A 21,892-nucleotide genomic window follows, 5' to 3' on the forward strand; every position below is an offset into this window, starting at 1 on the left:
CACTGCACGCATTAATGAAATAGCTGTATTGAGATAGACGACTGCCGAGGCGACTGAAGCTTCCCCCCCGGGACATTGGCATTACTGTACCATTTCGTTCAATTCGAATGTCACGCGTCACAGCGAAAAAATCTGGCAATGGAAATGATTTTTTCTCGATTATTCCGATTTCTTTTGAATTTTTTTTGGTCGAAAATTCTTGGATTGCATTCGAATTGATCGAAATGGTACAGTAACTCGTTCGAGAGCGGATGTCGGGCCACATCATTGATATCAGAGTCACATTAGATGTTTGATCTGGGAGTAATGTTCTGAGTGAGAAGTGTGAGCGCAGAGGCTTGAATCGGAATAAGATGCTCAGTCGCGTCCGAAGGGGGGGACCCGGGCCGAAACAGCGGATCTTCCCAATCTGTATGTTGTTGTTTATCCATCCCATCCTTTCTTCTCGACCACCATCTTCTCTCATCGATCAGCCTCAGCTGTCCTCTTGTATTCTCTTTTCTAGTGTCCCGTTCGTTATGAGATGCCTGACTGCCTTATTATTCCTCTTTGACCAAAAATATGGACCCTTAAGTTAGCCACCGCCGCGATGCGTGCTCGCAGGTATGGATTGTTTTTTCTCTCATGTTTCTTTGTACATTAATGCCTCGTACAGATATTTTGGTTCTGCATTGATTGAGCGCCCGTACAATGCGATGGCTGCTAATATCGGACAGTTGAGGCAATGAAATAAAAAGGTGCGTAGTTGACATGTATGATCCGTAAGATTGTCCTAATAAGAAGTAGGTTCCCCGTATTTACCCTCATCTAAGAGCATTGGACGGTCTTGGTGTGCATTTTCAACCATGTCCGGCCAGAAGCGTCTATCATCACGAACGAAAATCCGTCAAAGACGACGTTCTCTAGCAAATAGTCGACGAGTTTCAGAGGCGGACTCGGGACGAGTATTCCCACTTTCAAGTTGTGTTCGGTCTGGACCCGATTCATCCACGCCTTCGCGATCTCTTTTCTCCTCCATCTTTCAATCGACCTCCACCAAATCCTACTCTCGACGTTCTTCATCAATTCTGAATACACAAGCTTCAGCACTCGGCGTGCCGACAAGAAGCGCCTCTCGCTGATTGGGATCTCGATTGGGTTTGGCAGACCGTCGACTAGAATCACTGCGCCATCGATCTTTGGAGTGCAGATTGACTGCTTCCAGTCGTTGCAATCTTGGAGTCTTGGGTCGTCTGTCAGGAAGGTTTCCACCAAGGCCGGGTTGCCGTGCTCGAATTCGGCCAAAATTTTTGGTGCAGAGGAGACCGGATGTTCGGGCCGACGCTTGAGAATTCCACTGGGTGGGGTGGCAGTAACTGGAGGCGCGTTGTTCGTGAAGATGGGCTTGCATCCTGCCGCTTCGATCCATCGGATATGGAGCTTGTTGTCGAATTCGACTTTTTTGTTATCATTTTCGTTCGGGCCTATGTTGTTTCGAGCGTTTCCTCCTCCTCGACCTACCGTATTTGATCCTCGTGGATCGACCTCTGCACTACCTTCCGGATCGTTTGTTCCTGACTCTGGGTTGGCGGAGATCTGTTGCTCCTTACCCTCGATCCTGAGTGCGATTCGCTCGCATGCAACCTTGTAGGCCCGTTCGCGTTGGGAGAGTGGTTTGCGGCCCATTTAACTGGATAGCTGTTGATTGGTGGAGAAATCGCTGTAAAATGGTGCCCTGGCAATCTATCGGTGGTGGCTGTCGTTAGCCTCGGAGATAATAACGTTGACGACGGGCTCAAGTATCACGGAACTGGTGTCTGTTCTGGGCTAGAAGGGTGATGATAGAGTCAGTTGTCAATTTTTCTCGAAGGAAAGAAAGAAACCAGGGTCTGCTAGTCTTGGGGATGGTGGTGGTGGTGTAGATTGTGCGACAGGTTGCACAGGCCGCCCATTTTCTGCTTATAAATTGCCCGTGACCGTGTTTTGTCGTAACGCGATGAAATTTAATAAAAACGTGACAATCTAGAACAGTCTTTTGTTCGCGTGAAGGGCAATGATGACTTTCAATGAGAACTTGTCAGGGTCCTAGCAGGTTTACCAAGGAACATCTTACTGTAAATGCGTGTTTCCGTATATATCCTTGTATTTAGAGGCTGCGCTGGGTCCGATAACCGGGAGAGCGGATATTGAGAAGGCAGGAATGCGAAAAAATCAATCCGGTGAGCCTGGGAAGTGAAAGTTTGGACTTTACGGTATGGCCGGGACGTCATTTAGTGTTACAATAGGAACGGCGCGTCTGCGTCGCGTGAAATGAATGTTTAAACGAGTCGCAATATCGCAATACATATCTAGCATGGTGAGGGACGGAGCTCTTGCATCGGGGGTAGTCTGGCCGGGGTCCGGTTCGGTCCAGGTTCAGGCATATTTGCCTGAACCTCGAACCTGGACCTCGAGGTTCACCTGCCGCCCCCCCGAACCTCGAACCCGAACCTGAGGTGCAGGTCCAAAAGGTTCGGTCCAGGTTCGGTCCGGGTTCGAACCGGGTTCAGCAAAAAAATTTTATTACGCGCTGTAGACTGTGATATTCATACATGTGATACATGATTACTCTATGACCAAGTTTCCATCATCAAAGCATGGCCCGATTTCCATCTGTGCTTCGTTCTGTGCACTGATACGTCCATCCCAATAAGCTTCCTTCATGGTGCCGAACTTCTCTGCATCAAAATTGCGACAGCGAGGGTCAGAGTCTGTGCGACCTGCATATGAAAACATGCATTCTGAAGGCACAGAAGATCCTGGAATGGCAAAATAAATCTCAGTTCTATGTATTAGATAGCAATCAGCAATTTAGCACGATATAACTTCTGAAAGCTTGACCTGAACTTTACCTGAATTTTTCGAGGTTCACGAGGTTCAGACCGGGTCCGAACCGGGTTCAGAATTTTCAAACAGGTCGAACCTCGAACCTGGACCCAGGTGGCTGTGCCGGACCTGAACCTGAACCGGACCTGGACCTGCAGGTTCGGTTCGGGTTCGGACCGGGTCCACACGGTCCTGAACCGGACCGCGGCCAGACTAATCGGGGGCATAGCTCAGTTGGGAGAGCAACAGACTGTAGATCAACTGTCCATAACGGAGTTGCGAGGCCTGCGTTAAAGTATGAGGTGGCTTCGAGTTCGTTGATTGATGTGCTGACAGTGTTGAGCACGGCCAAAGTTGCTCAGCATGTCCAGGATTTTCTCGATTCCTTCCCGCCCATTCAGTACGAGTAGACTGATCCCAAATTTTGAGATGAAGTTATCATATGACATGGTCGCTTATTTCGAAACAACCCGTAATCTAAGATAATAAGAGGGATTTCCGGTTTTCTCGTTTGTAGAGCTTGTGGTGCCTAGGGCAATTGACGGGTAAAGGCGGTCGATTTGGACTAAAACTGGCTAATTCGGAGAGTCTAGGGGATCGAACCGGTCGCGGCAGGTCCCCAGTTCAATCCTGGGTGCCCCCAATCTCTTGGATTTCTTGCCTTTTTTCTTTCACTTCGGATATTTTGATTATAGTCCTAAATACCCTTCGATGAGATAGCGCACGAAGCCTCCAAGGGCTCAATTATAGTTTCTTACCGATCCTCTAACCAAGGGGGGTTTGATACCGTAATTTACCGTTATTTACCGGACATAAACTTCGGTGTATCAAAGTGCTTTTCCCTACACTTAGAAAATTTGAAAAATTCCCACTACCTTGGTAAGAAAACGCTAATGGCACCGAATCTTGCGGTAGATTCGTGGGATCTAATTGATTCACCTGTCTCCTGAATCGGCTGATCCAAGGTGGAGCGTTGCTATGTCACGTTCACTGTTGGTAGTCTTGTTTTTTGCTCTCTTGTCTCACTGTCAAAAGCCTACTACTAGGATCTCTCTTGTCTCACCCTTCGACCACCTATCAGGATTTCTCTCGCGATGTTACCGAGTACATGCGCCCCCAACGGTGCTCCTTCCTCAGTTTCCGTCTCCCGAACACGCTCGCTCTTAATATTTCAAAAACGACGTTGGATGCTTTCACCATCTCGCTGGTGACATCTCGGGGTTCATACGACGTGAGGGTTTGGTCCAAACAGCAGGAGGTTCATTTGACATTTGTCTCGGTTTAGATTGGCTTATAGCGTTGCGGATTGGTGCTCCTGATGACGGTGAGCATGCCATCTGTCCTTCCACATCTCTGTACGACCTGATCCCCAGCTAGGATCAGTACCTTTCGAATTCGAAAATCTTCGTTCGGTGTACAGCCTTCCAGACTCTCCACGCATTTTTCACTCAACTTTCGTTTGACTCCCCCTTGCACGAATTGGCAGCCCATGGCATACTACAGAAGATTGACTGTATGTCGACGAGACCACCTCTTTCTGAACTTGCTCGTTGAGCATTTCCTATCTGTCATATTTCGTCTCTGAGTGGCCCTCACGGTGTCAATTCTACGTTTAGGCATACCGTACCGACCTCTTAGCCGTGTTCCCTCTGCCTGCGCTCTTGCCTTTTTGGCGCTTTCAAGTTTCTGGCACCATCTGCATGCGAGAATAAACGGACCAGGCAATTGACAGTTTAACAGGACTCTTGGCACTTGTTCGCTCCCCGGTCCTGTACAAGGGCACAGTTGCTTATATGACAGCTTATGTTCGACCGTTGCTTCATGATGCTGCCTAGAAAAGACCTCGCTAGAATGGCGGATGCACATCTCTCATCAGGTACTGTTAATTCGTCAGTTGATGATTCAAGGGATGTCCTCTGAGTGACCACATTTTTGGGGTAATTGCGCTCGGACTGGCTCTCATTCTATCCGGTGGGCTGTTTCGACCCTCCTCCTGCATGACGGGGTTAGGAGTCGTAATAGGTGTTCGTAAGTTCAGTTCGGATCTCGGACTTGTTCGAGGTAGTTGACAACGCAAACAAAACTATGTGAATGTTTTTAATGCTAACCTAGATACTTTACCACCATCCTGGTTTCCTTCATCAGTTGACACCTAAACTCCCCATTGAAAGATCCACATATTTCTATACCCTCTCAGCACCTGACGTTCAATATTTAGACACTCTACAGCGCGTGCCTTATCGGATCTCAGGCTCTAGCCGTTAGCATAAAATCGTAGAAGTTTAGACTCTGATTGGCAACCACTACTACTCGCACATCGCACAAAACTTTGGAGACAGAGCCAAAAATGAGGGGCAATCCACCAAAAGAGCTGACTGAAAATAAGGTCCACGATACCGTCAGGGAATGATACACAATACGGGTGGCTGCTCGTAATAATATTCATCTGACTGGTGAGAGGGGACGGTAGGACAGGAAGGGAGACCGAATCGTGTTCTGATTCAGTAATGACAATTTTCTTCTTCTGCTCATTGAGTCTTGACATGAGCGACAGCCAGCAGCTAGTACTAGTATATAAAGTCAAGACTTACGTGTTAATGTCATCATGGTAGGATACCAAATGCCTGCTTGATGTGTGGTGTTTTGGAGACAACTGGGTTTGTCATCTTCACTCACAGCGAAAACCGCCGGACAAGACGGTTGGCTCCAGTTATTTAAGGTAGCGGGCTTTGCCGCGCGCGGCCCTATTCGTTATTCAGAACGGTCGTTGACAATAGATAATCCGTATCCTAGTACGTTTGTGTTCGACGAAATCTCACGCTGGTGTCGTACTCTATTTACGAAATCGTGATTCGCTGTCACTCACTATACCTGGGCTAACCATACGTTGGCTTTTAGTCGGGACCCTAGCTGCTGCCATTTTACAAGACATCTGCCCTAATGCACCAGACCGTACTCCCGGACTCAAATCGGCAGGTTGGGCATAATTTTGGGTCCATAAAGCTTTGCGTGACGACTTGGCATATTGATAACATTGATATATTACCGGTCAGAGACACGAATAGGCGCGCGCCATAATACAGACACCGCATCCCGGCATTCGCACTGGGGGGATGGTTCGTTTACGAGCACATTCCGGTTCTTCTGATTCAACGGGGTCAAGCGGTAGGAACGAGGGTTCTAAAGGTCAATCAGCGCTGTGATTCTATACTACGCGTCTACATGTCAAGCCGTCTAAGCCTGACCAATGGCAAGAGCTTGCTCTACAGTTAAGTCTCCTTTAACAACGGACTGCACGACAGGCAGTGCTCTAGAGAAATCATCAAAGAGGATATGCTTAATCCCTTCGCGGGTACAGTACGCCGCCAAGTCATTGTCTCCTTGATCTTTCGTCTTTACGAACAGAACATCCGCATGCTTAGCAGCGGACATGTCTATAAGGATTAAGATGAGCGCGCTGCTGGGACATGCACAGATGATACTGACCCGATACTCCGTCGCCGAAGAAAAACAGCGTTGGAGGATCTGGAAGATCGCGGTAAGGAAGAATCGCCCAGGACTTGTCGTGTCCAAATCCACTGCGACGACATCAGGGAGTGGGAAAGGACCGGTGGAAAGAAACTGACCTAGTAGGATGTCTAAATTTAATGGACCACGTTCCGTCCTCGTGGAGGTCCACATCGTTAGATATGATCTCTATTTCATTTGCTGCCTCTTCCCCAAGGAGATTCGAAAGCACGGCACGAATAGTTGGGGTCATACCGCTTGTTTCATGTTAGATCAGAAATGCAGTGCATTGGGAGGCTGGGCCAACCTGGAGACAATAATGACTGGGATGTCGTTGGCTTTACACCAAGCATAGAAGTCCTTGAATCCGGAATCGAGTTGTATATCTGGGCAACGTGTTATTTCATCCGATGTCGAACAGGAAACCGTGACTGACTCTTGCGCAAAACATCCTTACACTCTTCAAATGAATGTCCGTTAGCAACGACGCTGGCTAGCATCTCCCGAAAGGCATCCCTAAAGCACGTGTAAATTGATGGAATTTTTGGTGTTTCCACTGGACGCACCTGAACGTAGCCTTCTCTGTGAGAATGTCCAAATTCCCTTGTCTCCTTCTCTCCTTGCCGTACCCAAGGTTATCGGTCATATCTTCTCAGCGACGAGTAAGCACCCTCATTTCCTAATCCATGAATATATTAGACGCACAATCATTCGAGTCGCACGTCGTTATCGTGCCATCCCTAATATACGTCGGCACGTTAGTACCTCCTTCCTCCGATGATTACGATTTCAAACCAATCGGATAGAATAACGAATTTTTTGTCCTTGTGGACGGGCGGGTAGGGTAGTGTGCTTGCTGGCGCTGAGTCGGACATATCGTGATGGCAGTAAAGATGAAAGAAAAGGCAACGCCGTGGAGACCGATCAGTGTTGCGGGCGGACCATTCCGATCTAATCTTATCTCGGCGCGTATAGGGGTGTCGCAAATAGTTGAGGAAGGAAAGGTCCCCGAAGTGCCCCGAATGTGATGGAGGGACACATTTTGGAGAAATTGACTCAGCAGATGAGAATACGGAATACTCTAGGAAACATCCGGCCGGAAATTTTCGTGAGTTTTCTTTTCGCTTTTGGACAGTGATACAATCTCACAACGTAAGAGATTTAAACTACCTGGATTTCATACTCTACTTAGATTCCAGTTGTTTTTAATGATTTCATAACTTGGTACCGGGAGGAAAATAACCCAATCCATGGTTCTGGCTCCTGTCAAGACTTCAACTTAGACATTGGCTTCACATCTCCAGCGGGTTTGATACAAAATAAAGAGAATGACCCTATGCTTGTTCAAAGAGATTTCAAGATGAATCCTAGAAGAAACTGGAACAGCCATCGCCAGCGACTACAAAGCAGTTGCAGAAATTTGACACTTTACGTTCATGCGATTTTCCTTGGATTACAAACTCGGTGGTCATGGCCTTCCGACCTGTATAATCTGGGCGCTGAGCATCAGCTTTGAGGCAATAGGGTGGTACGAGGGAGGAAGACGAATCTAAAGGGGAATAGAATCAGATTCGGTCCGACTCGGACCGTAACGGAGTATTGAAGGGACCTTTCTCCTGCTGCCTTTTGGCCGTTTACCGCATTATCGCGGTAAGCCTGTATTCTATCCTCGACCCTTAGCGTTATTAAAAGATTTCAAGATCAGCCTCTGAATCTAAATCGCGGGAGAGAATCACCAGCGATCCTCGGTTGGCGACGCCGTTTTACCGACCTTCGTCTTTTTTCCCAACACGACAGGTTCCGCAGCTCTGATATCCTCATATTAGAGGATGCTGAAGGCCTTTATCCTAATACGATCGGACCCTATAAGCTAGCAGCTTTGGCATATCGTCGTATCATTTTAACAAAATTTGCAGAAAAGGTGCTGGTCCTTCCCGTACACTCCAAGGGTGCCAAGCGAACAGCGGTTTCGATAACGCTTTTATCGGACTCCCGTCTCCGCCCTCCCTCTTGCAGAAGAACTCGCGGCGCGATTATTTTGGACGTGTCCACTGCTAGAGTCTAGGACTGAGCTGAACCCGGGTACACAATGAAACCAGTTTGACCACATCTGCTGAAAACATGAAAACTACTAACGAAATTATTCAGGCTTCTATAGTGATGTATACTACGGAATGTTCTCAGAAAAGAAGCCATCGCTTGAGGAAATCGCCGTTCGAGAACCCAAACGGCAAGGATAGCCATTCGTGCGAGGTTTTCTTTGCAGTAGCTTAGGCGTTCTTCACGCTGGTTCCAATTTTCAACCGTTGTTGACGGGATGACGTTAGATCCAGTCCGATGGCCTCAGTATACCATCCCTTAAGATCTCCTTGGGGAATTGCCGTCTTCCGGACAGGCTGCTAGGCTATGAGTATCTATCTCCTTCATAGTTGAATGAGGGCTTAGCCCCTTGACCTACTACATTGATACATCTAATTTAATTGCATTTAGAACAATTTACTTGTCATGTTGATATTGGTGGGTCGTCTAGACCATGAGCCATGAAGTCCGGCACCAAACTCCCTTGATGAAGAATCGAGATGTTAATGCCCCAATATGGGGTCTGATCTCAAGGATAGTCAGGTGAGCGTTCTCCTTCGGAGTTTTTCCCCGTTCCTCTGACAGCGCCTACATTCATCCATCTGAGGCAACAGAAATATGGGGCTGACGGTAACTTTTATGTAGCCGACGATGAAACTTAAGAAAGAGGATGACATGCATTACACAACCTGCGCGCGCAATGGAGCAGTACCGGTGTAAGCAAATTCCAGTGGTTACATTTCTGCGCCTTGTCTTGAGGGTTATCCCTCTGATCCTATCAAAGGACTTGTCAAGGACCTGAACCTGACACAGCACGTGGCAGTACGTTTTTATGCCAGTCTCTTTCCACGTGTACGACGAATGATGCCTGGAATGAATGAGAGAGATTGATTCATACAGTTTTCAAACGCTGTTGATACAAGAATCACGATCGAGGCTAATGGGTTCGTATTTCCAGGTGCGATTATCAACTAAGGACTCCTGGCCAAGTAACCAAGGAATTGGTAGTGTGCCCAGGGCTCCAAGGGGGTCCTAATACCAAATTAAAAGACAGTGGGTCGATTAAATAATTTCGTGCACCGGCGTCGGACCTACCTACCTCCACGTGATATATATGACGTCATGTACTATTTTTGGTATCCGGTCCGTTTTCCGACTGTGAGAAAGGCGACGTGTCACCATCAACGACGAAGCAGTTGCTTTGTCTCGCACTCTCACCACTCATGTTTGACTGTTGCACTCAAGATTACATCTCTTCGGGTGATTATCATTATCCTTTCAGTGAAAATTATCCACGCTAACATGATTATACCGATTTGACCTCAATAGTTGATTGATAGTTGACTATTTGAATACTACCCCATACATGCGGCGTCATCGTCATCGGGGGCCCCGCATATGTCAGTGTTTCCCCCTTTTTTTGCTACACGCATTGCAGCGCCATCCTACAGGGACGTAGTCGACACGAAGACATTCAAGATGGAACTAGGACCTCAAAGGTAAATCTCATTTCCGTACTGTGGAGGTGAGAGCATGTACTTACCCAGATTGTTTCACAGCCTCTACTCGAGCAGGACACCGCATCTGACCTATCATTTTTAGGGACGGCATCGAATGCTCTTTCCGGTGTGGTAGCTTTGTTGGCCCTGGCGCAAATGTGGTCAAGGAGATAGGCTGATTTTAGAAGCAGTGGTGCCTGCCGCGGCAGGATAACAGTAGATAGCACATGCTACATAACAATATTGATTCTTTCCGCTGCTGTAGAGTGTATCTCTTTGCTTAAGTTGGTTTTGGAACATTAGAACAGATTTTATGTGTATTTTGGTTGATTTCAGCACATATTTAGGCAAATATAACTAGGGTCAACTTTTTTTTTTCGTGACATCCGGCTGGACCTACCTACCTACCCGGTGTACCGGGCCGGAATTCCGGTACCCCCTTGCAGGGCTCACGTTTTCTCGTTCGCAATCAAGCCGAGCGGCTTCTTCGGGAATCGGGACGATCAAAGTGACTCAGTGTGGATTCTCGCCGTGTATGCTCCTGGCTGTGCGGATATCTTTAAATCATGAGTGACGTGGCCATCAACGCAAGGCAAGTAGCCGGCGGCGGCAGATGCTTTAGTTCCGTATGTTGAATTCATTCTGCTTGTCACATTGCAGATAGATTGACCAACAACATTCATATCTGACATCTCATTGCTAGGTATCATGTGGGTCTGGGTGTTTGCGAGTCTTATAGCTTGGAGGGCTTGGTGGCTTCAACACCTACCATGTTATCAGTGCCTACCGATATACCCTTTTCGAGGTTAGTTATCCCCGTAGTCAACCGTGAAATGCCACCGTTCATATGAAACAGAGATCTGTAGCCCAGGCCCGCACCATCTTTACAGCTTGTGGGGTATGAGTCGCGGCAACGGTGTAAAACTACCCGCTCGTTGATTTAGTCATCCTGTGTTTACTCTCCAGATAGCTACGTTGTGTGACCCAGAACAATTCCTTGCCGTTTCAACCTATGCTTCTCGATATATAAAGGTCAGTCCAAGCAGCCTACCTAAAACTGGTCCCTCGATGAGCCTCTCTTCTTCTTTCACTTTCTCTACCTTAATCTTCCTCGTCTTAATAATCGCACGGGCTTATAATTTCACCCTTAGACGTCTTTCCCTCCCTCCAGGACCCCGAGGGAGCTTATTTCTTGGTGTCAAGAATCGCCTCACTACCTCTGCGCCGTGGAAGCAGTATGCTCAATGGGCAGTGCATTACGGAAGTAGGTCGCGTTATGTGATCCTTGACGCTTCTAATTCATTGATCATTAAGGCTCGGTGATATCCTTCCGTGTATACAATCGTCGCGTCATCGTGCTCAATGACAGCAAATCGGTACATGACCTTCTTGACAAGCGTGCCAACATCTACTCAGATCGGCCAAAAGCATGGATGTATCATGAGATATGCGCTCGCGGAAAATCTGTTTTCAATATATCGTCCTTGGATAATCGCCACAAACAGTATCGACGACTACTTCAGGAAGGCATCGGCGCGAAAGCGACACAGCAATATTCGTCACTCTTGGATGCTATGGCAGACACGATGGTGGAGAGTTTCATCAAAAGCCCTGAAGAATATGTACATCATTTGCGGAGGTAAGCCCCCCTCGTGTACTTACGTGGTGGCATTAATCCATCTAACATCACCGAGTAGAAATTCTGCTGCAGTAATTATGAAAGTGGCATACGGATATACCGTTACCGAAAATGACGATTTTATTGGCGTTGCCGAGGAGTCGGCCAGGATTTCTGCACAGGCGTTGACCCCTGGCAGGTGGCTTGTCGATTACTATCCCATTGGTACGTCTGGTTATTCTAGTTCCGTTGGCAACGATAGTAAATACCCAAACAGTTCGCTTTCTCCCATCTTGGTTACCATTCACTGGTTTCAAACGTCAAGGTGCGGAGTGGAAAAAGCGTCTGGACTCTCTATCCGGAGTTCCGCACGAATGGGTCAAAAAACAAATGGTCAGTGTGTTCATTTACGGACAAGCATAAACGATACAACGGTTCATCAATTGTAACAGGCCTTGGGCGGATACACCGAGTCTTTCACCTCCCGTCTTCTCAATACAAAAAGCGGAAGTGATCCTGAAGAGGAGGATATTATCAAATGGTGCGCCGGGGGGTTATACGCGGGAGCTGCGGATACCGTGAGTAGGGATCAAGTCTTACGAGCTTGATTTAACGTAGTTCTTCACAGACCGTTTCAGCTATGATATCATTCCTCATGCTCATGGCTCGCTATTCCGAAGTGCAAGAGCGAGCTCAAGCTGAGATAGATGATGTAATTGGACGAGACAATTCTCCTCGTACAACAGATCTCTCCAAGCTGGTATATTTACCTGCGGTTCTCAAAGAGATTCTTCGATTTGCCCCTGTAGCTAACCTTGGTGAGTAACAGCGTCCGGTCGCATTTACTATTGACTGAGACCTCTCTTTCCTTGAGCACTCCCCCATAAATTAATTTGCGAAGACGAATATCGTGGCTTTCGGATACCAAAGAACGCGACAATAATAGCCAATGTTTGGTGGGTCCAATTACCCACCGTGAAAAGCGAACGTTGAACATAGCTATTCTTCCACAGGGCAATCATGCATGATCCTGAGCTATATCCTCGGCCGTTCGAATTCGACCCAAACAGATACACAGCGCCAAACCAAAGTTCTTTCCCTATAAATCCAGACCCTCGCCTGTTCGCATTCGGCTATGGACGGCGTACGTGTCCAGGTGCGGATCCTTCGTTTCTTTCCCGAGGCTCTGTGCTCATTAAAATGCCAGGTATTCAATTCGCCGAAGTGTCCATGCTGCTTTCCATGTCCAATATACTCTCCAAATTTACCATCAGTTGTCCAATCAAGCCCCTTCCAGACATTGAATTCTCTTCGGGAATCACTAGGTAATGTGCACTGGTTTTACTCTGGTATCTAGTCTCTGATAATACATGGAAACACAGTCATGTAAAGCCATTCGAGATCTGCATCACACGTCGCACGTGAATGTAGAGAGAGGGATTGACGACTTCCATCATACAATTTCCGGCTAAGCTTTAGGCTGCGAGAACCGCACTCACTCGGCGCAAACAATGCCCGATATAATCTATAAAAGTTCGATGAATAGAAACTGGTTATAATCAAGGTAGGTATAATATGTAGCTTAGTACATAATGGAATAACTAGCCACGGAATGTTCGTAAAGACCGCCTATCTTGCCACAGTTCCTACCAGAACGTGGTGAAAATTAAGTACATGCTAGCAACTGTGAAACTCTACCGTTATTCCTGACTTATTCACGGTGAAAGTCAAAGTTGGCAGGGGTACAGGAGTGTTTGTGTTCGACCACATGTTCTTTAAGACGATTGTAGAAGGACCTAGCGTCGCTGAGGAGGGAAATATTGTCTACGATTTGGTATATTAGATAGATACGACCCAACAAGTTGGAACCGCGTCACAGAATCCAAGAGATGGAATAGGGAATGGCTAGTGACCGTGATGGTCGTAGCTACGATCAAGCGGGAATCGACGGAAATGCTACACGTTATTTAATCGAGATGGGCATGCACTATTCGCGGTCGCTTTGTTTTATTGCGTGAGCCTGAAACTTATTTCACACTAACAAGAAGTGGCCTCCGGGGCATAAACCAGGGCGAAAATATCATGGAAGAGTGTTATCAATTTTCGCTGGAGGACTTTGGGGAAAGTCAGTTCGATGGCGGGAAACGTTTAGGTAAAGCAAAAGTTTGAAAAAGCCTGAAGTTGTTGGAGAGAGTAGCCGCAACACGGAGTATATCTCTGATAACAATGGCTAGAAATATCGCTACTTGTGAGACATTCACAATGGCCAACACAAAGAAGAAATTATGAGACCAGGCGTTATTTAACATACTGCATACTTGTCGGTCGTGCTTGTACTATCTTGTAGAGACGAGACATTACATCATATAAACGTCAGCCTCGTAGTCTTGTACAGCCACCCTATGTTCCTTTTCTTGTGCCTCGAAGGCGCGAGGAGCGGAATGAATGCTCTTGGTGGATTTCAGTCGTCTGTGAGTCTTTTAAAAAAGACTGGAAATAAATTAGTGGCTGACCAATATTTAAGCAAAGTTTGCTCAATTTCGTAAGATTTACTCGGGAAGTGATTGCGGTGATAATTCTCGGGACTGCAGCACCTTCGGCATGACAGTTCATATCTCCGCCTGGCATTTCTCTACTCTCCGTAGCCTGTTGTATACCCCCGTGCGCCGACGATAGCAAGTAATCTCGTTCTTCGGTACCGCAGCCTAGCTGACGCGATATTTTATACAGTTTTGACCGTCGTTAACATATTTTGTTAGTTCGAAAGAGCTGCGTTTCACTAAATCATTTGCGTGCTCTGCCTGTAAAACCGTCCCAAGTGCTATTTTCGCAAGCCAACGGCAGTTGGATTGAAACAGCCTACCTTCTCACTAGAAATTCACATCGAGGACATCAGTCGACCGACATCTATTATGATTGACACTCAAATACGGCATTGCCATAATTGTTCAAGGTTGACATGAACCGTCGACAATCCGAAGAGGTCTTCGTATGCTACTATCATTTCTCTTTCACCTCGCGCCTCTGGCTTCCGCCAGTGTGTTCCATCGGCGGCAACAGGTTAATCTGAACCCCACCGTGGGCGGTGATCCTGATAATGGCTGGAAGTCATTCCCTCAAGTAAGAGACGCTACAGCATACCCTGGTTGGGTTGTGAGTCAAGACGATGGCGCTAAACTGGTTCGGCTGTCCCTCTTCCTGATCATCGCCTCCGAATCTGACATTCAACTATTAGCCTGTATACCAATCGAGCGGACTCAACAACTCTGAAGTAACAAGAGCGGTCATTGTTTTACCTGGGAAGGTAGGCATTTACTTTCAACTCCTCATCACGTTGCTCACCGTAGCCACAAGAACAGAGACTGCTGGTACTGTAAGTCTCTCTCTGTTACTCCATTTTCACTCGAATGATCTCCTTACGAACCAGACTGGAATGTGATGAACAATGCACTATACAACGCCACGTATCACGACCCGAGTATAAGACGCGAACAAATCTCCATCATCGCTCCTTGCTTTTTCACCCAACAGGATAGGGATGCAGGCGCAACGGGGGACGACGTACTACTGTGGGGAATGACAACCTGGATTGATGGAAAAGCCAATATTCTGCCGAATTTTGTAGCAAATTTCAGCAGTTTTGATGTGCTCGACGCGTTGGTGGCGTATTACATGGATACGCGTGCTTTCCCAGACTTGAACGTGAGTTTATATTCATCCAGTTTTCATATATTACGAATCATCTACAGACTGTCGTTATTGGAGGACATTCTGCTGGAGGGCAAATGACACAGCGTTATGCTACATTACGGAAATCGACTGAGAACGATAATCGGCTTCATTTCTGGATCGGTAAGTTCTTTGTTTTGCTTCTTTTCGTGAGCAGGCCTTTCTTCATGGTAACCCTTTCAGCCAACCCAGGCTCTCTATGCTGGTTGACTGAAGACCGACCCATGCCAAATAGTCTTTGCTCTGACGCCGACAAGTACAAATACGGCTTAGCTGGCAATTTTCCGGCCTACGCCACGTCGGACACGAATAAATTAGGCCGGCGTGGAATCGTTTCGAAATACAATGGACGGAATTTACACTACGCCTGGGGAACGGTAGGCACCTATTCTCGAAATACTTTACCCGTCGGCTACGTTTCTTATTATGTTTTCCTTTTCTATAGGCAGATAATGGCCCTGGAGATATTTCTTGTCAGGCATTTGTGAGAATTTGTATTACAGCACTGATCCGTTCATCCATCTAATAGTTATCATCATTTGCAGACTCAAGGACGCACGCATCTAGAGAGGGGAAAGAATTTCGTCGCCATGCTAGAAAACCTGGCCGGCGGTATACCTGCTCTCTCGACCATCGATTGGATAAAGGGTGTATCTCACTCCAACGAGGATATGATGAGTAGCGAAGCAGGGATAGATAAGGTAATGCAGATTCTCTTATGCAAAGTATTTTGAGTCTCATTTGCACCGAAGTTGTTTCGATATGCGTCAAACGCCACCACTGGAACTGTATACGGGCCTTCGGACTCGAGTTCGACCTCGAATCCAGAGCCGGTTCAAACAGCGAATGCTATGAACAAACAATCGCCATCTTTTATTTTCTTGTTGGTGTTACCTGTGGTTTTCTATTTCAAAATTTAGCAGAGATGCTGATACGAAGTTATGCCTATTGCATACACATTTCAACCAATTCCTTCTACTATTAGAACTCCTAATATCTAATAGACGACCATTTTTTTGACGCAGTATCTCCAACTGACTTCCGATCACAAGCCGACCGGGTGTATATGAGATACGTACTACTCCACATTCAAACGCCGGAATTCCGATATGAGTGTTCAGGAAGAAGCATGATTCGGTTGCTCTTTCTTGCGATGGGTCTTCTGACAACGCCGAAAAAAATCACCTGCGAATACCTTCCATCACAGAGTACCGGACTTACATTGTCCTCCCACAACATCTGCCGAAACTCCCCACGTAATGGATAAAATCTCAGACCGACTAGGGCCCAAAGATCATCATTGAATCCCGGGAAAAGATTTCAAGAAGGGTTGTCAGTCCAACATTCCTTGGTTCGACGATGGAGCACGCGCTACAAACAACACGAGGCTCCCATGTTCTTAAGGGGCACGATCTGCTCGAGATAGACATCTTCTGAGAAGTTGTCCAGGAATGGGTGCAGCCGGAAACAAATTATTCGTATGCTGATCCGACCCACCAATGTGATTTATCGGCAGCATTTTGGATAATAAAGTGTCATTTTTATCTTGATGGTCAGAAATTGCATACCGACGAGGTTCCACTCCTCAGTCGTTGAAGACTTCAATAAGTGAGTGTTTCTTCGTGACCCGGAATCAGGCCTGAAGGACCAGATGTTGCTTGGAAGAATGCCGAATATATTGGCGAATGGCTTATTATTACAACTAGGCATCTCTACATCAGAGGGGTGAATTCTTAACCTCTACGTGTCTATGATCAAAGCGCAATTGCCCAACTCGTGCACATGAATAGTAGTTTGGCATCTCCTCGGTAGTTTTCAAACCAAGGACATAGAGAAGTTATAGAGTTCGGAGGGCCACCTGCTGACAGAATTGAAATGTTCGGCTTGGAGTCACGAAGTTGGCAGACCTGGGCAGGCAATGACAGATGAGCGAAAACCACCGGCGTTCGCACGATGATGGATGTCTCTGAACCATATGATGTCCCCCAGACCCTCTCGGTACGAACTTTCTCCGAGGGGTGCGAAACAGTCGCATTCCCATCGTCCTCCGGTAATTCTTTCATGACGGGACTATGATATGGCGAGGGGATTGGTACTTGTAAATTTGATTCTCTTGGGCTTGAGCAATAAAGCAGTCACATATAAAAAGATGGCCCCTTGAAATGCCTTGTTTCAAAATGTCCGGATCCCAGATGAGGGTGTATGCCTTGGCAGTGAGTAGAGAGGCCTAGGACGCGAGTTAGTCCTATGCTGCAACATATGTAGTAGAATCAATAGGATTGCTGAGATAGACTCCTTGATAGAAGCAACCGCATTGCTCAGCATTAGATGGTGCTGTTCAGTAATGACGAGGTTCAGGACCGCCAAAATGACTAGTTCGGAACGTCAGTCATGAGCTTGACATGGAGAAGACATTGTTCATATGGTGAGTTGGTTCTTCCTGAAGTAAACGAACAACAAACATCGGCGTAACTACGTACTCTATGTTACGAGCCAGAACACACTCCCTACGGCAGCCGTATGGCCGTACACTAATTTTAATCAGTTTAACTACTTTGTACCTCGATAGTGTCTATGCGTGCGTAGATCCCCGGATCACTCCATGTACATCTGAATTTGGGTTTGCGAGTAAACTAACGGAGGTCAGGACCGACGTCGGGAGGCCCTTCATGGCGTCGTGGCCCGGCCGTACCATCGGTGGGCACCTTAATGAAGTGGACTAGCTTTGTCAAATTTAGCACTTTCGTATGTGAGGGAATACATGCCCACGATACTGAGTTCCATATTGTGAAAAGGAACTTTTTTTTGTCTCAACTGCGAGTGAATATCTGTGCTCGTAACTCCTTGATATCGTTCTTCAAAGTAACGATATATAGCCGCTTCAGAGTCATTATCGCGTGTCTACATAGGCTCATCAGGGCGAGATACTCACAAAGGCCCTAAAAGCGTTTCAATTTGGTTGAGGAATGTAAGAGTTTAGAAAACTGGCATATAGAGGAATACCAAGACGCACATAAAGCAGACCATGACTCATATGGCATACGTAGATCCCTTGCCGAGATTTCTTGCCATAGGTTGAGATGGAGTGTAGTCAGAGAATTCTAATCGATAGCGACAAAAGACTATGGCCATTACATCTCGAATTCAACAGGAGCCTTTTCTATACACTGTATGACTTTCTACTCTGAAGTAGACATGTCTGGACCTCGATATACTGAAAACAAAGTTATGCATCGACTGACCTTGCTCACCTCAACGTACAGGTTCCAGAGTCTGTTGGATATATAAACTTTTGCCGGCGGAGTTAGATTGAGAGCTCAATAGAAAGGAATAGATCAACAAACTTTGGTAACAGACTACTTCAATGAAATCAACGTTAGCGCGAATTTCCAACCTGTAGAAAGAGTGAATTACGTAGGAGCAGGTCTTATTCCTTCTACCGCAGATCACGCTAGTCTCTCATAGACAGACGACGATACACACCTGTTGACGGGAGGGAGTGACGGTGTGTATGTACGATGACGCATAATCATGGCAATATTATTGCGCTGTCAACCCTGTCGTCGTGGTTTCGTCAGGGGATTCACCGTTCGCACTATTGGCCGTGAAGACAGAGATTCCGATGAAGAGAAGAAGCTCGTTGACGATCATTGCCTCGAAGGACGAAACTACCCCTGTGGAACAGCATGTCAACAACCACATTGGCACTTCTCAACGTACGATACTTTAGACCTTGTGCTGGCGGATCTTCAGCGATCGAGAACTAGGAATTAGTCTCCATGATATCGCCTTCAAGACCTTCCTGTTTAGTTTGGGTGTGGCGATTAAGTTTGATACCAGACCGTTATCTGGGACATACTTTCCTTATCAAGAGACCGTCATCGATTGCGTCGTATGGGTCCCCTCGCGAGCCTGAGGCACGAAATGATGCATCTAGAATAAATACAGCGCCACCCCGACCCGAGACCAGGGAAAATTATCGGAAGGATCATGAACACGACGTTGTGTGTAGTTCCGCTGTGTATAGGGATGTCAGAGATAGTGAAGCGTTCATAAGAATTATTTAAATTGCATCGACGGAACTAAAGTAAAGTTAGCGACAGTAAATGAAAATACGAATTCTCTTTGGCAGGCAGATTAACGGGGATGATATCTGGAGAATGGAGGAGGCAGGTGGACTAAAGAAGGGAAGAAACTCGTCGTTCGATTGGATTTTAAGGGTAAATTTGAAAGTGTTCTAGAAAATAAACGGAAGGGTAGAGAGATGCCTTTGCATGTGATTACAGTGCGTATGCTTTAGTGGGACACGTTGCATTTCCCAGGAAAACATTGCAGTATATTCGTCGAGGCTCAAGCATCACTCTGTGGAGAATCAGTTCAAGAATATTCCGTGATCTGACACGTTCAGGAGGCATTTTGGAGCTTCACATGAAGGGTCGAGGCAAGGTCGAGAGATCGAATATTAAGGTATCAACATTCGAGCGGCGAACGTGAAATAAAATATTCATTTGGTGTAGTGTCCCAGAAGGAGGCTACGGAGATGCCAATTGGTTCTGGTATCGATGAGAGGGCCGGGGAGCAGTAAGAGTTGGCGTCGGGGTGCAGGGTATATTTGGGCTACCACCCCGAAAGATCCGAGTGCAGCTAGAATTCAGGCCCAGCAGGGAAAGGGCAGGGCGAACACAACGAACCCTGATGGTGACATCGGAATGCGGGGTTGGCCTCGGAGACGGGGGCAGATAAGTAACCGTAGGCTGCGGAACAATTGATATTGATTTCATGTGTTTTCAATGAGCAGGAAACAAGTTAATGTCTATGTGTTGGAAAAGGGAGCACTGCCGTTACATATTGCAAAACACGGCAAACTTACGCGCTGCTGATCCGTCTAGGGTATCTTAGAAGAAAGATAACGGATCTGTGAGCGAGGCCGGAGGACTCAAGACGTAAGAGTTCCCCAATACTCACGAATCAGAGAGGCTTCCTACGATTCAAGCTAGAATTGAACTCAGGCTGGATGACTGCCTGCCTCTAGAAACAAATGCAAGCTAGACGTCGCCACAAACCCGCATACCGTGCGGCGATCACCGACATAGTCGAGGAGCTCCATGGCGAAAACAGTACGGAAGTCTAAACGTAACTTTGAGTAGTTGTTCCATAATATAGAGTTACAAGGAGAAATCAACACGCATACGCCGTCATTGACAATGAACTGTTGAACGTGTCTGCACTGCCTCTGGATGAAAGCGAATGGTGGGTCATGTGAGTGGCGGGCTACTTGTTAGTGCCTGGCACGCTCGATACTGGTAGGCATTCACCTCGATAGTGTAAGTAGATTGGATGACGCCACCGCCGTCATCGCCGCCCAGATGGAGTCAAACGCCCCGCTGAACATGGAACAGATGCTTCTACGAGGCGAGGACAATAGGATCCTACAATTCCGGTTCTGCGAGGAAGACCGAAGGCGCTGACGAAGAGCGGATATATCAAACTCGCACGGGCGGGATCGTCACATCATAAACACGCTGCTGAAAAGAGTATGTTCAAAGAGTTGACGCCTCGAGTAAAGACTGCCGCTTACTGCCGCTGGGAGGGGGGGGAATGCCTTCAATGGGACAATGTTCCAGGAAAATTCGAGTAGGATCCTATCGATTATTTTAGAATCTTTCCGCGATTGGCGCACTTTCGAGTCATACAGGCAATTCAGGCCTTGCAGAGTGGGGATAAGACCCTGGCTGATGGTACAACGGAATAAATTCACCGCTGAAGATCATTGTGGCGAGGCAGAAGAATGAGAGCAGGTGTACTAATTGATTGTGGCACGGCAGAGTCCAGGACTTGCGACGCGTCATAACACCCGAGCGACGGTACAATATGTTTCGACCGGCAGAAGACGTACTCGTTTCGAATGCGCGCCGGATTGAGTCTGATGATCAACTTAGACGTATTTCTTCATCAGATTGACATGCGACTCACCGGATAAAGAGGGATTGAAAAGGGACACAGCTATATTACTTTTTGATTGCTGGAGTAGGATCCATAAGCTCGGAGCCTTGACGACCGAAGAAGATCATTGGGGGGGCCAGCCGCCAAATTCCAGGAAGGAGGGGTGACACTGCGAAAAATATGACGCGATGTCAATCGCCAATTCATCATATGGCCCAGATAACATATTCTCCACCTCGACTCACTCGGATTTCCAAAGACGGGGCGCATTCTGGGAGTTCTGAGTCCATTTTGCAGTGAGTGGGAAAACCAGCGACGCCGTGTTATGACATTCCGTATGATGACCCTGAGTGCACGGTATCCTGCTAATATGGCATGTCAGATCAATACATTCTTCCAGCATGGACTATGGCTGGGACTTGAGGCGTCACTTTCTTTTGTGTTTGAGAGTATTTGCGTTCCACGCACAAATACATTCTCCCCGGGGAAGTACAAGGATTCAGTGGATTGGTGTGTGTTCGAATTTTGTTCAAGTGTATTTTTGGCGTATTTCTGATTTCGCGGGAGGATTGTTCCTGTCGAAGCGGGGAAAGTTGCATCAGACAGGCTATTATCGTAGATGGCGGAATACGGGTGGCGCGGCATCGGTGAGCCTTACCATGCGGGAGGAAAG

At 47.0% G+C, this 21,892-nt stretch overlaps 5 protein-coding genes across 5 annotated transcripts; 3 read left to right on the forward strand and 2 right to left on the reverse strand.

Moving 5' to 3' along the window:
- Positions 1-493: 493 nt before the first annotated feature.
- On the reverse strand, positions 494-1,853 carry EV420DRAFT_995340 (uncharacterized protein). Its single transcript, XM_060484283.1, has 2 exons — positions 792-1,853; positions 494-545 (listed from the first exon to the last, which is right to left on the reverse strand). Exon 1 carries the CDS (start codon positions 1,663-1,665, stop codon positions 808-810), a length of 858 nt encoding a protein of 285 aa, XP_060325203.1. The 5' UTR covers positions 1,666-1,853; the 3' UTR covers positions 494-545; positions 792-807.
- A 3,893-nt stretch (positions 1,854-5,746) lies between these two features.
- On the reverse strand, positions 5,747-7,262 carry EV420DRAFT_1574058 (HAD-like domain-containing protein). The gene is given in 9 exon segments (XM_060474403.1): positions 5,747-5,957; positions 5,977-6,278; positions 6,331-6,422; positions 6,471-6,608; positions 6,659-6,737; positions 6,788-6,867; positions 6,918-6,999; positions 7,057-7,091; positions 7,147-7,262. The coding sequence occupies 8 exon segments, from the start codon at positions 7,224-7,226 to the stop codon at positions 6,079-6,081; spliced, it is 786 nt and encodes a 261-aa protein (XP_060325204.1). The 5' UTR covers positions 7,227-7,262; the 3' UTR covers positions 5,747-5,957; positions 5,977-6,078.
- Positions 7,263-10,938: 3,676 nt separating this feature from the next.
- Positions 10,939-13,248, forward strand: EV420DRAFT_1574073 (cytochrome P450). Its single transcript, XM_060474404.1, has 10 exons — positions 10,939-11,193; positions 11,244-11,568; positions 11,627-11,772; positions 11,825-11,940; positions 12,000-12,125; positions 12,176-12,365; positions 12,422-12,503; positions 12,561-12,703; positions 12,755-12,872; positions 12,930-13,248. The coding sequence occupies exons 1-10, from the start codon at positions 10,998-11,000 to the stop codon at positions 12,970-12,972; spliced, it is 1,485 nt and encodes a 494-aa protein (XP_060325205.1). The 5' UTR covers positions 10,939-10,997; the 3' UTR covers positions 12,973-13,248.
- Positions 13,249-14,507: 1,259 nt separating this feature from the next.
- EV420DRAFT_1314517 (uncharacterized protein) lies at positions 14,508-16,398 on the forward strand. Its single transcript, XM_060468636.1, has 9 exons — positions 14,508-14,727; positions 14,783-14,851; positions 14,902-14,920; positions 14,975-15,249; positions 15,297-15,399; positions 15,460-15,653; positions 15,722-15,760; positions 15,822-15,977; positions 16,029-16,398. Exons 1-9 carry the CDS (start codon positions 14,539-14,541, stop codon positions 16,194-16,196), a joined length of 1,212 nt encoding a protein of 403 aa, XP_060325206.1. The 5' UTR covers positions 14,508-14,538; the 3' UTR covers positions 16,197-16,398.
- A 2,409-nt stretch (positions 16,399-18,807) lies between these two features.
- EV420DRAFT_1751779 (uncharacterized protein) lies at positions 18,808-20,918 on the forward strand (the record flags this gene model as incomplete). The annotated part of the gene is made up of 10 exons (XM_060480380.1): positions 18,808-18,992; positions 19,030-19,168; positions 19,225-19,280; positions 19,409-19,496; positions 19,612-19,743; positions 19,794-20,019; positions 20,075-20,166; positions 20,309-20,393; positions 20,442-20,535; positions 20,609-20,918. 10 exons carry the CDS (start codon positions 18,808-18,810, stop codon positions 20,742-20,744), a joined length of 1,233 nt encoding a protein of 410 aa, XP_060325207.1. The 3' UTR covers positions 20,745-20,918.
- Between the last annotated feature and the right edge of the window lie 974 nt (positions 20,919-21,892).

This window comes from Desarmillaria tabescens (assembly GCF_030435595.1).
Source record: "Desarmillaria tabescens strain CCBAS 213 chromosome Unknown EV420scaffold_53, whole genome shotgun sequence".
In the NCBI taxonomy this organism is placed as follows: domain Eukaryota; kingdom Fungi; phylum Basidiomycota; class Agaricomycetes; order Agaricales; family Physalacriaceae; genus Desarmillaria; species Desarmillaria tabescens.

Excerpts from the sequence above, each read along its gene's own strand:
- EV420DRAFT_1574073 (XM_060474404.1), top strand. The coding sequence starts at position 10,998 with ATGAGCCTCTCTTCTTCTTTCACTTTCTCTACCTTAATCTTCCTCGTC. Across the intron at positions 11,773-11,824 it reads TGTCGATTACTATCCCATTG|TTCGCTTTCTCCCATCTTGG; the intron begins GTACGTCTGGTT and ends ATACCCAAACAG. Across the intron at positions 12,873-12,929 it reads TTCTCTTCGGGAATCACTAG|TCATGTAAAGCCATTCGAGA; the intron begins GTAATGTGCACT and ends ATGGAAACACAG.
- EV420DRAFT_1314517 (XM_060468636.1), top strand. The coding sequence starts at position 14,539 with ATGCTACTATCATTTCTCTTTCACCTCGCGCCTCTGGCTTCCGCCAGT. Across the intron at positions 14,728-14,782 it reads AAGACGATGGCGCTAAACTG|CCTGTATACCAATCGAGCGG; the intron begins GTTCGGCTGTCC and ends TTCAACTATTAG. Across the intron at positions 15,400-15,459 it reads TCGGCTTCATTTCTGGATCG|CCAACCCAGGCTCTCTATGC; the intron begins GTAAGTTCTTTG and ends TAACCCTTTCAG.
- EV420DRAFT_995340 (XM_060484283.1), bottom strand. The coding sequence starts at position 1,665 with ATGGGCCGCAAACCACTCTCCCAACGCGAACGGGCCTACAAGGTTGCA.
- EV420DRAFT_1574058 (XM_060474403.1), bottom strand. The coding sequence starts at position 7,226 with ATGTCCGACTCAGCGCCAGCAAGCACACTACCCTACCCGCCCGTCCAC. Across the intron at positions 6,609-6,658 it reads CCAGTCATTATTGTCTCCAG|CGGTATGACCCCAACTATTC; the intron begins GTTGGCCCAGCC and ends ACATGAAACAAG. Across the intron at positions 6,423-6,470 it reads AAATTTAGACATCCTACTAG|TGGATTTGGACACGACAAGT; the intron begins GTCAGTTTCTTT and ends ATGTCGTCGCAG.